At 43.6% G+C, this 14,894-nt stretch overlaps 1 protein-coding gene across 2 annotated transcripts in view; it reads left to right on the top strand.

Moving 5' to 3' along the window:
• LOC102453325 (patched domain-containing protein 4-like) overlaps nucleotides 1-13,053 on the top strand; it is a 43,545-nt gene extending 30,492 nt beyond the window's left edge. For both annotated transcript variants that reach the window (XM_006118545.5, XM_089777023.1), the window contains exon 2: nucleotides 11,928-13,053. In XM_006118545.5, coding sequence (XP_006118607.2) covers nucleotides 11,928-12,431 — 504 coding nt within the window. In that variant the 3' untranslated portion in view covers nucleotides 12,432-13,053. The remainder of the gene's footprint in view (nucleotides 1-11,927) is intronic.
• Nucleotides 13,054-14,894: the final 1,841 nt, after the last annotated feature.

Here is a 14,894-nt window from a genome sequence, read left to right as displayed (position 1 = left end):
TCCTGGCCCAGACCAATGATTGCTGCTCCTCACCTTTCCTACAGCAGAGGGAAGTACCAGAGTGTGGTAAGGTACAGAGGGAGAAGGAGAGCCCATTTCGGCGAGAGAGGAAGTGGATACAAAGGTCAGAGGAATTCACACCCCCGATGCTAAAAGCCCTCTTGGAACCAACTGGATAATCCCCACTTCTACCACACAAGAATGTGCAGTGCAAATGACATGCCCTAAGTATTGCAGGAAACTGAACTGCTCTGCAGCAGCCCCAGAATCAGGAGGGACCGGTAGCTCCAAAGTGGAGTACCTGTGCTGAACTCTCTACTGGCCCAGGCTATGTCTACACAGCCGGTAGATATTTCAATATAATGTTGAAATTCTGTCAAGCTGGAGGACTTCTTACTCCGATTCCTGTAACCCTCATTGTACGAAGAGTAAGGGAAGGCAGAGGAAGAGGGCTCTGTTTCGAAATAAGTGCTATGTAAACAGCACCAAAACTCGAAATAAGCTGTTTCAAAGTAAACTACGCAATTAACATAGCTCAATTTGTGCAGCTTATTTTGAGTTAAGCCCTGCTGTGTAGATGTGTCCCCAAAGAGGAGTGGGGTAAAGAGTGTGAGACTAAATATGGACAGAAAAGCCTGGGGAAGGGGAAGAAACTGTAGGGACACAAGCAGGAGAGCATGGAGAAAGGTCGGACACAGAACAGAGGAGACTGACAAGGAGCTAGAACTGCGGCTGTTGAGGAGGGGGTGGGAAGTGGGAAAGTAATATGTCCTGTTTCCTAATGCAAAAAGGAGGGAGGGTTTTGCTTTGCTAAGGTGGGGAAGATGGAGGATGGGGCCCCTTTTCTTTCTTCTCTCCATCCCACGTCTCTAACCTAACCTCTAAAGCTATTCCCTGTCCTCTTTGAAAACCCGGTTGCCCTAGGGGAGGCTACTGGTGCCCCACAGAGGCCCTGCCCATTGGGGCTTCCATATGTCAGGTTTTTGCCTGCGTTGTATGTAGGACTGAGTACATTGAAGTCTCTCCATGAAGGGTAGGAATGGTTGGATTTCACTCAGATATGGAACAGGAGTGGGCAGTGAACATGTTTCTGTTTGGTTTTGGGAGATGGGCTTGCGTGAGACATTTTTCTCTCTTTCATACCGAAGGTAGTTGAATATTCAGGAGCAAATCCCTCTCTCCCTGGGCTTGTATCACTCCTCTTCCAACAACATTGTAATCCATATTTACTCTTACATATCTCTTTTTTATCTTCTTGGTGTTTGCAAACTGATTGCTTGATTTTTTTTTGCTCTATTTTTTTTTCTGGTTACTGACGTTAAACTGACTGGTCTGTAAGACACCTTATTTTAGACTGAAAGAGGGAAAATACTGTGCCGATCTTCTGTAATCTCCTCTGACTTCCATGAGCTTCTGAAGAGAATCATCAAAGGATCAGATATCAGCTCAGTCAGCTCCTTGTGCAGGCGAGTGTGTGTTTCTTGTGGTCCTGCTGACTTGAAGACCTCTAACTTGTCTAAGTAATTCTGTGCATCTTCCTTGGGAAGTAGTTTCCCTTGCTGGGAGACTCTGCCTTTAATACTCTAAGATGCATGGATAGTTCAGGTCACAGCCTTGAATCTGGACACAGATGGATTCTCATTCTAATGGGACTCTTACAGCTCCTAGAGAGAGGGCTGGCCACTTGAGCTGGTAGCAGATTTTGCTTGTTTTGATAAAAAAAAATCACCCTTATCTGAGCATTTACAATTCCCGGCTGAAATTATTTTTTTTTCCAAAGTGGATTAGAGGATGTAGCAACATAACTGCAATCAGGGATGCTGAAAAAATTTCCAGGTCCCTGGACAAGGTTGGGGAAACTGGCTCCAGGTTCCCAGAAAGCGTGAGATCTCGGGTGGAAGGGGTGGGGCTGGAGGCTAGCTTCCCTCGGCTATCCCTTCAGAGCTGCCTGGCCTGTGCCATCTGGTGCTCTGGCAGTGATTTAAGGAGCCTGGGGCCGGACCCTTTTAAATCACTGAGCCCTGGGCAATGGGGCTGACAGCCTTGCAAGGTGTGGGGTGCCTGTTCTACACCCCTAGAGGGAACAGGGCCTCAGGTGGAAGGGGCAGGGCTGGGGCTAGGCAGCCTTCAGCGCCACCTGGAGAGCACTGCGCCTCCCCCAGGCTGCCCTCGGTGCTGCCTAGAGAGCACCACATGGTGCTTTGGCAGCAATTTAAAAGTCCTGGGGCTCGGACTATTGTCACTGCTTGCTGCTACTATGGCAACAGCAGCCAGGAGCTCTGGGCCCTTTTTTATTGCCAGGCTCTGGGGCTGTTGTCCCTTTTTGCCCACCCCCACCGCGCTAGGAGGTGCTGACTGCCATTCATTTTGATGGCCAGCTGCCTTCTTCAGCTTTGGAATTCTAATGTTGGATAGAGTTGGCTGAAAAACAGGAACATTTTTGGCAAAAACTTCCATGAAATATTGTCCGCTTTTCCCACTGGAAAATTTTGGGACTTTGATTGGCCTGAACCCAAACTCCAGAATTGAAATGAAGGAAACGTGAAGCTGTTTCTTGTCTCTATAATGGACCAAACTCAAAACTCTTGCTTTAACCACCACCAGGCTATGGGAGAGTTTGGATCTGAATATAAACTTTGTGGCTCTTCACCTGTTATTTACCAAGGTACTCAGCCCTGCAGTGTCAGAGTGGGACTCAACCAGAAGTGCCTACATGGGACCTATCCACCCTAATCTTCGCTTAAATTTGTAACCTGTTAGTGCCATGGTTGGCTGTAGACATGGTTTTTGCCTGCACACCGGATGGCAATGGTAGCTGTTTGGTTGTGTCAGTCCTACTGTATGGACTAGCTTTCCAGATATAGTCTGTGCTGGAGATGGGTCCTGACACACCTATGCCATAATTAATTAGCTGGTTCCAGTCTGAGGGGACAGATGATAGTTTAATGGACATCTGGGCCTTGCACAATTCAGAGGGATCAGTTTAGTCTAGAACTACAGAGAGTAGGTCGGTTCCTCTGGAAGGCCTTGAGCTTCACCTTAACTTTGTATTTTCTCTTCTTGTGGCCTTTACCTACTAACACTGAACATTAGCTAATTTGCTGTAGTATAAATATCTCTGCCATAGCGATAAAAATAACTGCACTGATCTCATTAGAATGTCTATTGTTTACTATACTTAGCAGATACTCCTGGCTACCTTCCGTAAGATTTTTGTCATTGAGACTAAATGGACTGAACCGAGAATCACATGCTTTATCTTGACCTGTCATTAATGCTGCCTGATCATTATCTGTCACTTCTGGCTGATACTTCACAGAAAATCCACCCTCCTTGCAAAGGTTCCAAGAATACGTTTGGAATCAGAATGATCTGTAAGGCGAATACAAGGGATTCTTTTTGTTTCTGTCAAGCGATTTAAGTGAATCTTGAACATCTTGCGACCTCTTGGTTTCAATGACATGGATGACAAAATGGTTGCAAACAAGATGGATTTTTATTTTTTATTACATTGCCTGAAAATAGGCTGAGTCTTCTGGCATTTTCTTAAGATGGAAGTCAGTGGTGGCTGGTGTCCTCTAACAGGGAAGAGTGCAAAACAGACCTACTCAAGGCAGAAAGTGCTCTTACTGTCCCTGGGGGTATGTCTACACTACCCTCCTAGTTCGAACTAGGATGGTAATGTAGGCATACCGCACTTGCTAATGAAGCCCGGGATTTGAATTTCCCGGGCTTCATTAGCATAAGCGGGGAGCCGCCATTTTTAAATCCCCACTGCTTCGAACCCCATGCAGCGCGGCTACACGGGGCTCGAACTAGGTAGTTCGGACTAGGGTGCCTATTCCGAACTACCGGTACTCCTCGTTTCACGGGGTTCGAAGCAGCGGGGATTTAAAAATGGCGGCTCCCCGCTTATGCTAATGAAGCCCGGGAAATTCAAATCCCGGGCTTCATTAGCAAGTGTGGTATGCCTACATTACCCCGCTAGTTCGAACTAGCGGGGTAGTGTAGACATACCCTGGGAGATTTCTGCGGATGGAAGAATAGGGCTAGTGGATATTGACCACTAGAAGTTAGTGCTGTTTCATGACTCAGACTGTAATGCTGCATCTTTAAGAACACAGAGATCTTGATCCCAGTGAAATCCACTGACTGGCCTCTCCTACTGGTGAACTCGGACAGAGAGCTTCATGGAATGCTGACTTTATGAATCCCATTCCGAGGTGTCTGTCTCTCGCCATTTATAGTACACATAGCTTAGGCACCTGCTGCAGCTATATGAATCCCAGTGACTTTTCTAGGTGCCTAGAAGTTAGATGTAGCCAGTGCCACACCAAAGTTATTTTTTCTTTTGTGAATTTGACTTTGCTGTCTGCGAAGCAGCAATATTATTAATGCAGGGTTGAGTGACCCTCGGCCTCTCGTGTTGCTCGTCGCTTGTACATGTCGGATTTACTCATGGAGCCCGCCATAGCTGTGCTCTTCTGGATCACACTCCCAAGCGCAGACACACAGACTCTTAGACTAGGTGAACTATAAATACTGACTCAGTCAAAGAAATGCAAGAGATGGTTGAGCAAAACACTGACTAAAGTGATAAAAAGTTGCAAAGTTATTTCTGAATCATATTTTTCTATCGGCTGACGTGTCATTTAAATAGAGGTGCAGCACATTTTACTGAACAGATTATTAAAAAAACATTAAGGTCCATTACAGAGAATGCTCACAAGTAAGGAGACAGGAAATACTACAAGTCTGTTGTAGAGAACATAGTTCACACTGGAGTTAAGTCTGAGTAACTGAAGTGGACCAGAAGTATATGAAAGTTGCATTCAGAGGCCAGGAGATGTCCAAAGCATCTTTCTGGCTTGCAGTCAAAAGGGTGTTAGGGTAAGGTCACTTATTTGCCTTGGACTCTGATCCTGCCTCTTGAATTTATTGCCCCAGTTTCATAATTAACTCACTGTTATGAGGTTCTGTGGGAATGGATGAATGTAGAATGCTGACGATCATTAGTTATATTTAAACAATGTCTTTCATGTTTTTCTTGGGCCTAAAAGAAGTTTGCCTACCATCTCCTTGTTACATGGTATCTTCTTGCATCCTGTTTTGGAGAGCCATCTGTTTGCACTTATCCACGAACTGCTCTAAGATGTGTACATTTAACCTGGAATCTTCCATATGACTTCAAGACCAGTCACATGAACTTAAAACCATGAGACAATGTGAAAATCCCTTTGCAGAGCAGTGTGGGAAATTCAGATCATGCCAATGTCCATTAATGTGTGTTGTGTGTCTTTATAGGTCACTGAGTGCTTCCCAAATTGGGCGCTAAAACCCCTAAGGCTTTGTCCACACTGGTAATTGAGAGACAAAGCCAAGAAATAGTGTTTATGCTGCCTAACTTTCAGCCACATGACTGTGTCGACACAGCTGGATCGCTAAAAGCTGTGCTGTGTAGATATACCCTTAGGGTACATCTAGACTACATGCTTCTTTTGAAAGAAGCTTTTCCGAAAGAATCGTCTAGACAGCCACAACTTTTTTGAAAAAACAAGCCGCTTTTTTGAAAGAGAGCACCCAGGCAATCTGGATGCTCTCTTTCAAAAAAGCCCTGTTTGCGGTCAAGAATGCCTTTTTTCGAAAGAGCTCTTTTGAAAAAAAGGCATTCTTCCTCGTAAAATGAGGTTTACCACTGTCGAAAAAACCGCCACGTTCTTTCAATTTAATTTCAAAAGAACGTGGCAGCAGTCTAGACACAAGTGAAGTTTTTTCAAAAAAAGGCCATTTTTTTTAAGAAACCCTGTAGTCTAGACGTAGCCTAAGTCTGCTATTCAAACAGGAAGAGACACTGTGTTAAAGCAGTATCATTCCATAGCTGCTTAAAGTGTAGGACTCTAGAAATCATTCTGTGTCTATGTGTTAAATTGCAGAGGGGGAATAGGCTAGATCTGTAGGTATCAATCTTTCAAAACTATTATACCCCTTTCAGGTGTCTAATTTGTCTTGCATACCCCCAAATTTCACTTCGCTTAAAAGCAACTAGCTTGCAAAATCAGACAAAATCAGTGCACTATTACTTTCTCATTTGTACCATATAATTATAAAATAAATCAATTGAAATGTAAATATCATACTTACATTTCAGTGTATGGTACATACAGCAGTTTAAACAAGTAATTATATGAAGTTTTAGTTTGAACTGAGTTCACTAGTGATTTTTATGTAGCCTGTTGTAAAACTAAGCCATTATATAGATGAGTTGATGTACTCCCTGGAAGACCTCTGCATACCCCCAGGAGTACATGCATCCCTCGTTGAGAACCGCTGAGCTAGATTAACAAAAGCTTCATGTACTTTCTTTGGCTAGTGAGCTCAATGGGACAAAGTAGCCAGAGGAGGAATCTACCTGGAAATCATTTTCAGACCTGAGCTTCCCTAAAGCTAAGGGTATGTTCACTCTATCAAGTTTTGTCAATGAAACTAATGTTCACATGCAGAAATCGACAAGGGTAAAGTCACCAATGCATGTTCACACTTGCCCCGTCTTTTGACAGATCATGTTCACATTGCTCCCGCTGTTGACAAGGGAGTTCCCAATGTGCTGTGGGTATGTATCCCACTGTGCCTAGTGAGATGTTGTAGGACCACAGACCACGGGACATCTTGGGACCATGCAAAACATCCCATCAGGCACTGCTTTGTTGAGGGGCATCTAGCATTTTTGACACCTTTTTTCCAACTGCCATTCTTTGCTGTGCACTCTGGCATCTGCAGCAAGAAAGAATGGATCCCTGCTCTTCTCTCACCTGCTCTATTAATGGTTGTAAGGTCATTGCACATAGCAGCAGAGACCATCTTTAAATTACTTACAGAGGAGGAAGATTCAGAGCCTGACCGTGTGTGTGATAAGGACAGCAGCAACCTGTCCTTGCATTTGGCAGTCACAGAGCATCTGTACAGAGTAGATCATTGCTTTTGAATGTTTGAAATTAACACAAATTGGTGGGATTGCACCATCATGTTGGTGTGGGATGAAGAGCAGTGGCAACAAAACTTTTTGATGCATAAAGCAACCTTCCTGGAGCTGTGTGCTGAGCTGGCCCCAACCTTTGGTGCCAGGAAACCAGAATGAGAGATGCCCTCTTAATTGAGAAGGAGGTGGCAATAGCTGAGTGTAAGCTGAGAGGGGGTAGGCATGGTAGTACAGCCTCTCCCCAAGTTACAAATGAGTTACGGACCAAACACCTGGCCGTAACTCAAAGCGTTCATAACTTGGACCCCATTGAGTTACATGGTGACCGCACTATTCATAAGCGCAGATCACATTTGTAACTCAGGGACCACATTTACGACCACTTCAGTCGTAAATGCGAATGGTTGTAACTTGAACATTCGCAACTCGGGGACCAGGATTACTTTAAAAACAATGAGTAATCCTGTGGCACTTTAAAGTCTAACAAAAATATATATAGTATGATGAGCTTTCATGGGCAAAACCCTTCAGTTGAGCTTGAGTGGAGAAAAAAAGGGGGAATCTCAACATATATAACAGAAAAAGAAAGGAAAGGGAAAAAAATTAGTCAACTGTAGTGGCGGTGCTAATGAAGCTAATTAAGTGAGCTGGAAGTGCCCCCTACTTAGTATTTGATGTTAATGAGGTATTAAATGTAAAGAAAGCTGGTTTTATAATGGGCCATCTAGTTCATGTCTTTGTTCAGGTCAAGGGAAATAGTATCAAATTTACATATGGAAGTCAATTCCACACTCTCTCTCTAGTTGGCTTGTGAAATTCCTTTGTAGAAGAATGACTACTTTGAAATTGACAGGTACTTTCCCCCTCTCTTCCTTCTTTTTCTACTCTTACAAGTTTCTCTGTTAACCTCATTAGCACCAGAAGTTTTTTATCCTGGGAAATGGGCATTTTATCTGACAAAATTCACATGGCAATATGAAAACTCATGCAGTTTTGTCGTCAAAAGGCACTTTTCCTTAACAAAACTTGCCGGTGTAGACAAAGCCTAAGGCAAGGAAGAGCATCTGCCTTTAGCAAGACTCTTAGCAAATAGCTTAAATCAAAAGGAAATGCTTCTCCTTCTAGCCTTCCTTCAAGACATTCAGAGAATTGTTTTTCTTATCTTGTTAATTATAATTTTATTTAGTTACTAATTGTAGTAATTGGTGAGACAGATAAATTGAATCATTGACTTATTGATTGTGTTTTAATTAAACCTTAATCTGACTGTTGCATAGTACGATTGTAAATTAGGTTAGGAAAACTGCTAGATTAGCTAGTGACCTATTTTGTGTGTTCTGGAACTGCTTACTTAGTCTTTTTAATAAATTTATAAAAGATTCACTGAGATGCTTTCTCTCTCAAAACTTCCACACAGACAACTGACCTACATAGAAAATAACGGTAAAAGCCAGACCCTTGGGCAATAGGGTGGGGCCAGAAGCGGTGAGGTCTCAGGTAGAAGGGGCAGAGTCAGTACGGCCAGCCCCTCCATGCCGCTCGGATGGCGTGGCAACACCCCCGCCTGCCCTCAGAGCCGTCTGGAGTGAGCAATGCGGGAGTCTGCATCACACTGCACAGTGCTCCCACAATGATTCTAAAGGGCCCGGAGCTCTGGGTCCTTTAGAATCATCAGACCCTAGAGTAATTTCCCCCTTTGCCCCACCCCTTTCTCTCCCACTAGCGGGCCTGCTTTCATTCCTCCAGTGTTCCCCTTCTCAGCTTCACAAGGGCTTACAAGGAGCTGAAGAAAGGTGGTCAAAAGAGGAGGGGCAAGTGGACAGAGCCCTGGCCATGGTAGACAGGAGAGCTGAGTTCTCGTCTCTGCCCTGCCAGAGGCCTTGGAAAAGACACATTTTACCTCTTTCCCCATTAGTGAAGCAGGGCTAATAATTATTATCTCCCTCTATAAAGCTCATTGAGATCCCTGGGTGGAAAGTGCTACACAATGGCTAAGTATTATGTTTTTATTTTCATGAGCAATATGAGCAGGAAATGGCAATTAAATGTGCCCTGATAAATGTAAGAGAATTTACGTGGGGGAATTATAGTCTGAAACCATAAACAACTGGCATAAAATTAGGAATAGCATGATGTAGGTGCATGTCAGAAATACAGTATGTACTAGCAATGACTTTTGGAAGGATGATCTTTTGGTTAAAGATTTTGCGTGAGACTCAGGAGATCTGGATTCAAGACCCATCTTTGCGATAGAATTCCTGTATGAATTTTGGCAAATCACTTAAACACTCTGCCTCGGGTGACCATCTGTAAAAAGAGGATAACAATATTGCCTTCCCCCTCCTTCCATCTTTGTCTGAAACTGTGAGCGGTGAATCACTTTCACTATGTGTTCAAACAGCATCCTAGCTCAGTGGAACCCTGATCTCACCTGGAGCATGTAGGCAGTACCAGAATACAAATACATAATAATGAGGTGTATTAGAATATGGAGCCATTTCTCAAGGGCAGTAATGGAAGCCTCATTATTTACATCCTATAAAAACAGACAGGACCAAACACTTGATTCTGTATGAATCAGTTTTGCATTGTCAAGGAGGAGGTGGACAAATGCCTTTAAAGGTGTCTCTGATTTCAATAATACCATCTGAAGGATCTCTCTATATTTTGATGACATATGGGTTGGGATATCCTACAGTACATTAATGTAACAAATAGCCATTATCTTCCATTTTATGGAAGATACTGTAGAGCATGATTTATTTGTGCCTGTACTGTTTCTTCATTCAGAATGCTACCTTTCACTGAAAGATGGCTATCTGAAAGTTTTCAGTAACCTTGCAGTGCATGCTGCATAGTAAATCAATGGAATCTAAATTGCAATACCTTGTCTTCAGTAGTTGTTTTAGGCTGTACTTCTGGAGTGTCCTGCTGCAACAGAAAACATTTGCATATCAACACAGCATATATATGATCATGTATGACATTTGTCCTTAAATCTATGTCTATACTCGCGGCTTCTTACGCAAGAACTTCTTGCGCAAGGTTTCTTCTGCAAGAAGTCTAGCGCAAGAAAACATCCAGACTGCCATGTGCACGCTGTGCTTTTGCGCAAGAGCTCCCATGGCAGCGTGGACGCTCTCTTGCGTAGAAAGCGCTGACGGCCAGTTTAGCCATAGGGCTTTCTTGTGCAAGGCAGGGACTCAATCCCTGCCGAGCGGCCACACTGCTCTCTTGTGCAAGAGTTCCTGCGCACGAGGGCTTACACCTGTTAAAAAAAGAGCGTAGTGCTTGCGCAAGAAGCCATCTCTTACCACGCCGTACTGTAAATTTCCTTGCGCAAGAGCGGGCGGGCTGTGTGGACACTCTGCGGATTCTTGCGCAAGAACAGCCATGCTTGTGCAAGAAGCCGCGAGTGTAGACATAGCCTAAATGTTTTAAGTGGTGCAAGAAAGATTTTCAAGCATGCTGCCTTATCAGATGCTAATGGAATCTGCATTGCTAGCTCTTTAAATATAATTTAGAATCTTACCCAGGATGCGTCTACACAGCATCCTTAGCTCGAAATAGCTCATTTCATAGTTTGGTGCTGTGTAGGTGCTGCCAAATTTTGAAATAACTCTCTATTCCGAAATTCCCCTCAACCCGAGGGTTATCAGGACATCAGAATAAGCTGCCCGTTATTTCAAAATCTATTTTGAAATAACAAGCTGCTTCACTAGATGCAGAGTAGCTATTTCAGGATACTTCCAGTATCCCGAAGTAGCTTTGCAGTGTAGACATACCCCCAGTGTGGTTATTTGCAAATCCTGGGCATCATCCTCCTCAATAAAATAAAATAACATTAAAATAAAATGTCTGATCTGAAAAGATACAAACAAGGGTATTCACAGTCAAGGATGAAAAAGCTGCCTGAGCTTGCCCCTTTGTGTCCTGCCATCCCTGCTCATGTAACATTTGCCAGGATGGCCTTGGATGATTTTAGAAGCTGGCAAGCAATTACAATTGAGTCCCTACCTCATGGCCTTGCCACGTCAGTAGGTTCTCTAGTGGAGGACTACCGCAGAACACAGGTGCAACAACTCGTATGTGACTGAATTTCAACCTTATCTCTGAATTCCTGATATTTATTGAATGTAGGAGCAGCCATCTGAGAACACACCTGTGGTTCAGAAAGTCTCCTTGCTTGCTTTGTGGACTCATTGATTGATATTTTTATAGGAAACAGAAAGAAGCAGTTTCACAGTAGTGTAACTCCACTGACCTCCTGATTTAAACTGGGATAGGACACCAGAATAAGGCCCATACTTTCCAAACACACAAAAGAACTATCCAACATAATGGACTAAAGTAGAAATTCTGATTTGGGTTCCACTGATGCAAATAGGTTAATAAATTCTGATCTCTGTTATATCAGTGTAAACTTAGAGTAATTGTATGAAACTCAGTGGAGTCACTCCAAATGCACATCTGGGTAACAGATCAGAATCAGAACTAATTTTCTGTAAACATTTCTATTTTATTTTTAAGAGCAATGTCAGAATGGCAGGACACCACAAGTGTTTCAGAAATTGATCTTTTCAAATTAGCCATATGTCAGTGACTGGAAATGTTGTTGTTGGTGCTTGTTTTAAATCTGGAAAAGCTAACATCAGCTTCTATGAGTGAGGTGCTTGCATGTTATGTTTTAATCCTTAAACATTTGGGGGTATGATTAATACCTGGCAGTCCCTTAACTGCAGTCTGGAATTACAAATGGGTCTACTATGATTAAATAAGACAGAGTTGTTGTAAAGAGCAGGGGCCTGATCTAAAACGCAATGAAGTGGATGGAGAGCTTCCTATTGGCCAGTGGGCTTTGATCACTATGTGTATTTATAAAACCCAGTAAAAAAAATATGTCCCTTTATCACTTAATAACCACGTGCTTCTCCTTCACTTTTCTCTTTAGGATGGAAGGAGCAGTTTTATTGGACACCAGCTTGGTGGAGTCATGGAGGTGCCCAACAGCAAGGACCAACGAGTGAAGTCAGCCAGAGCCATCCAGATCACCTACTACCTCCAAACCTATGGCTCTCTTGCCCAGGATGTCATTGGTGAAAGATGGGAGAGTGAGTTCTGCAAACTGATGCACAAACTGCAGCTGGATTACCAAGATCTGCAGCTCTACTCGCTGGCATCCTTTAGTCTGGGGAAGGACTTCCACAAGACCAGCATCCTGGCCAGGGGCAAAATTTTGGTGAGCCTGATGCTTATTCTACTGACTGCTACCCTCTCAAGCTCCATGAAGGACTGTCTGCGTGGCAAACCTTTCCTGGGACTATTGGGAGTGCTCACAATCTGTATCTCCAGCGTCACTGCAGCAGGGATATTTTTCATTACTGATGGAAAATACAACTCTACACTTCTGGGAATTCCCTTCTTTGCCATGGGTAATTATTTATCTTCAAAATAATGGGATTAACACATTGTATTGACAGGGTTGCAAATTACATCCCAGGGTACAAAGTAGATATTTTACTTTCAGTGGAAGTCTAGGTCCTTTTTGTCTTGTTATACTGATCTGACCATTGTCAGAACAATTACATTAAATGTCAGTCCCCAAGAAAACAAAGTAACAAACAGATCCAAAAAAAGACTTTGTTGGAACCTTAGCTAATAGGAGAGCAGCAATTGTTTTGATCCCTATTACAAAACAAAGGAGAAAATCTTATTGAAAACCAGTCAGCTCGGCATAGAAAATGGATATTCGTTGCCGTGTCTTTCATGGAGGGCCAAGGACAGGGCAAAGAAAATAAGGATATGTACTATAGCATCCTCTTTGGGGAGGCTTGCTCTTTCGTTTGTGTGGGAGGCGGAGGAATGGCTTGGTTCAGGGATGAGATTGATGGGCTTTGTCTCAGAGAGGCAAGCATAGCCTAGTCCCCTGGCTTGCAAAGGTTAGAGACCATCTGCAATGATTTGATTGGGCTGTACCGTGAGGCAGAAAAGAGCCAATGTCTGGACCAACTTTTGAAGAAAATTGTTTTTGCTCTGTATTTTAAGCATATCTCAGTCACATTAAATTAACTGTTTGATTCCAGGCTAGGAGAGTATGCTGAAGTAGAAGATAAAAAATACTCAAAGATGCTTCCTCCTCATTTCTATGTGCAGTCATCAAGGAGATAACACTGTAGTGTCACCACATAGTACATTTGACCATTTGTCTCAGTAGAAGGAGATTGGGCCACTCTGAAAGGTTCCAGGCCACATTTTGTATCTGAACGAAACCTGGCCCGCGGGCAGAATGTTCTATTCCATTCTCTTCCAGCTAGCTTCTCAAGCTGTGCCCATTCTGATGGCAGATGAACACCCAGTGCTCCTCTGGGAAAATCCATGTGTGGACACGTCATGGGCTAGAGGGCTAGCACACATTTCCTCCTGGTCTCCCAGCTGCAGTGCCATCCAGGTATAACTCTGCAGTATGGGGCAAAGCTTTTCCCTTGACCTCTTGCTGTAGGAGGGGGGCAGCAGAAGGTGCTGAAAGATGGAAAAGAAGGTTCCACCATGATCACTGGGGAGTGACACAGAGTCTGTTGGGTGCTGAAATGAGGAGCATCAGAAGGATGACATGGGCGGGGGGAGAAGAGGGCAGAATCAAGTCTGCTTGACAAGGAAAACAAAGTAGACTTTTGGGCAGAGAAAGTGTAGAACTAGGGGTGGGATGGGGAGTCAGCAGGAGACGAGCACAAAAGGTGCAAAGTTGTGAGAGGGACAGTCATTTTCTGTGTTGTGAGGATGGGAGGCTGAGCTAGCGGTGGAAATAAGGAGCAGAGCCTGAGCAGAGGGAAGAAGGTAAGAACTGCTGGCAGACTGTACTGTTTGTATAGCTGCACTCAAAATCAGGAGGCATATTGCTGAAGGTGGAACCAATCTGCCCTTCCCCTTCCTCCTCTTCTCCAGCTACACTCACAGATGCATCCACCAGGGATTAAAAGATACCTCCCCCTTGTTTATTACTGTTCTGCCAATTTCCCCATCCATGGATGCAGAGCAATGGAGTCCTGCATTTGTGTGTGTGTGTGTGTGTGTGTGTGTGTGTGTTTGTATAGAGCTCCAGGTTCAGTCCTGGTAGACCTGCCCAAGGAGTTATAACACAAGTGGTGACACATAGGAATCTGAGTTGCTTTGTAGCCCTCTGGCAATTAAGAGAGTGCTTGAGTTTTGGGCAGGTTCATAAATTGCTTTCCATGTTCCGGCCAGAAGAGGGGGACAAAGTTTAACATGGTGCTACAAACATATTAGGGTGCCTCAGTTTACCATTTAGGTTGGAAGACAGAACTCTTAGTTTGTCAGCCACGAAGGAAATGTATTTTAATGCAATTTTTTGTTTATTTGCAGTATTTGGAGCTCACTGCTACCAGAAAAAGCTTTCTTTCAAATTGCAGGAAATATTCCATAGGATGACATTGCTTTGGGTTGAGAGGAACTAAATTAGTAATCTTTTTATGTACATTTCGTCCAATGATTTCCAAGTGATTTGCAGGCATGATTAAATGAGGAAGCTCCTGTCCCCGATAGAAGCAGTAGGTAAATTTTTGTTGTTGTTGTTTGCAGAGGGACAAGCTAAAAAGCAAGAATAATTATTTACCCTTGGTCACATGGGACTGTGATCCTTCAGTCAGGTGCTCTCTGATCCTATTAATTACAGTTGCAGCCGATGATACAAAACTCTTGTCATTAGGTACCCAGAACCATACAGGACTGGGCGCATAATAAACCAATGACAGAGCTTTGAACAGAACCCAGCAATTCTGATTCACTGACCTGAGCTTTAATCATTTAGATCTGGTCCTGTATGGTCTCTCAGGTAGAACAAGCGGTATATCTGTTTTAGAGCATTAATCCTGCTAGGGATGTAAAATCCCGGTTAATCAGT

The sequence above is a fragment of the Pelodiscus sinensis genome, chromosome 3 (assembly GCF_052426305.1).
Source record: "Pelodiscus sinensis isolate ZL-2025 chromosome 3, ASM5242630v1, whole genome shotgun sequence".
Classification (NCBI taxonomy): domain Eukaryota; kingdom Metazoa; phylum Chordata; order Testudines; family Trionychidae; genus Pelodiscus; species Pelodiscus sinensis.
The sequence above is the reverse complement of the archived record's forward strand: the minus strand, read 5'-3'. Positions and strand labels throughout refer to the sequence as shown.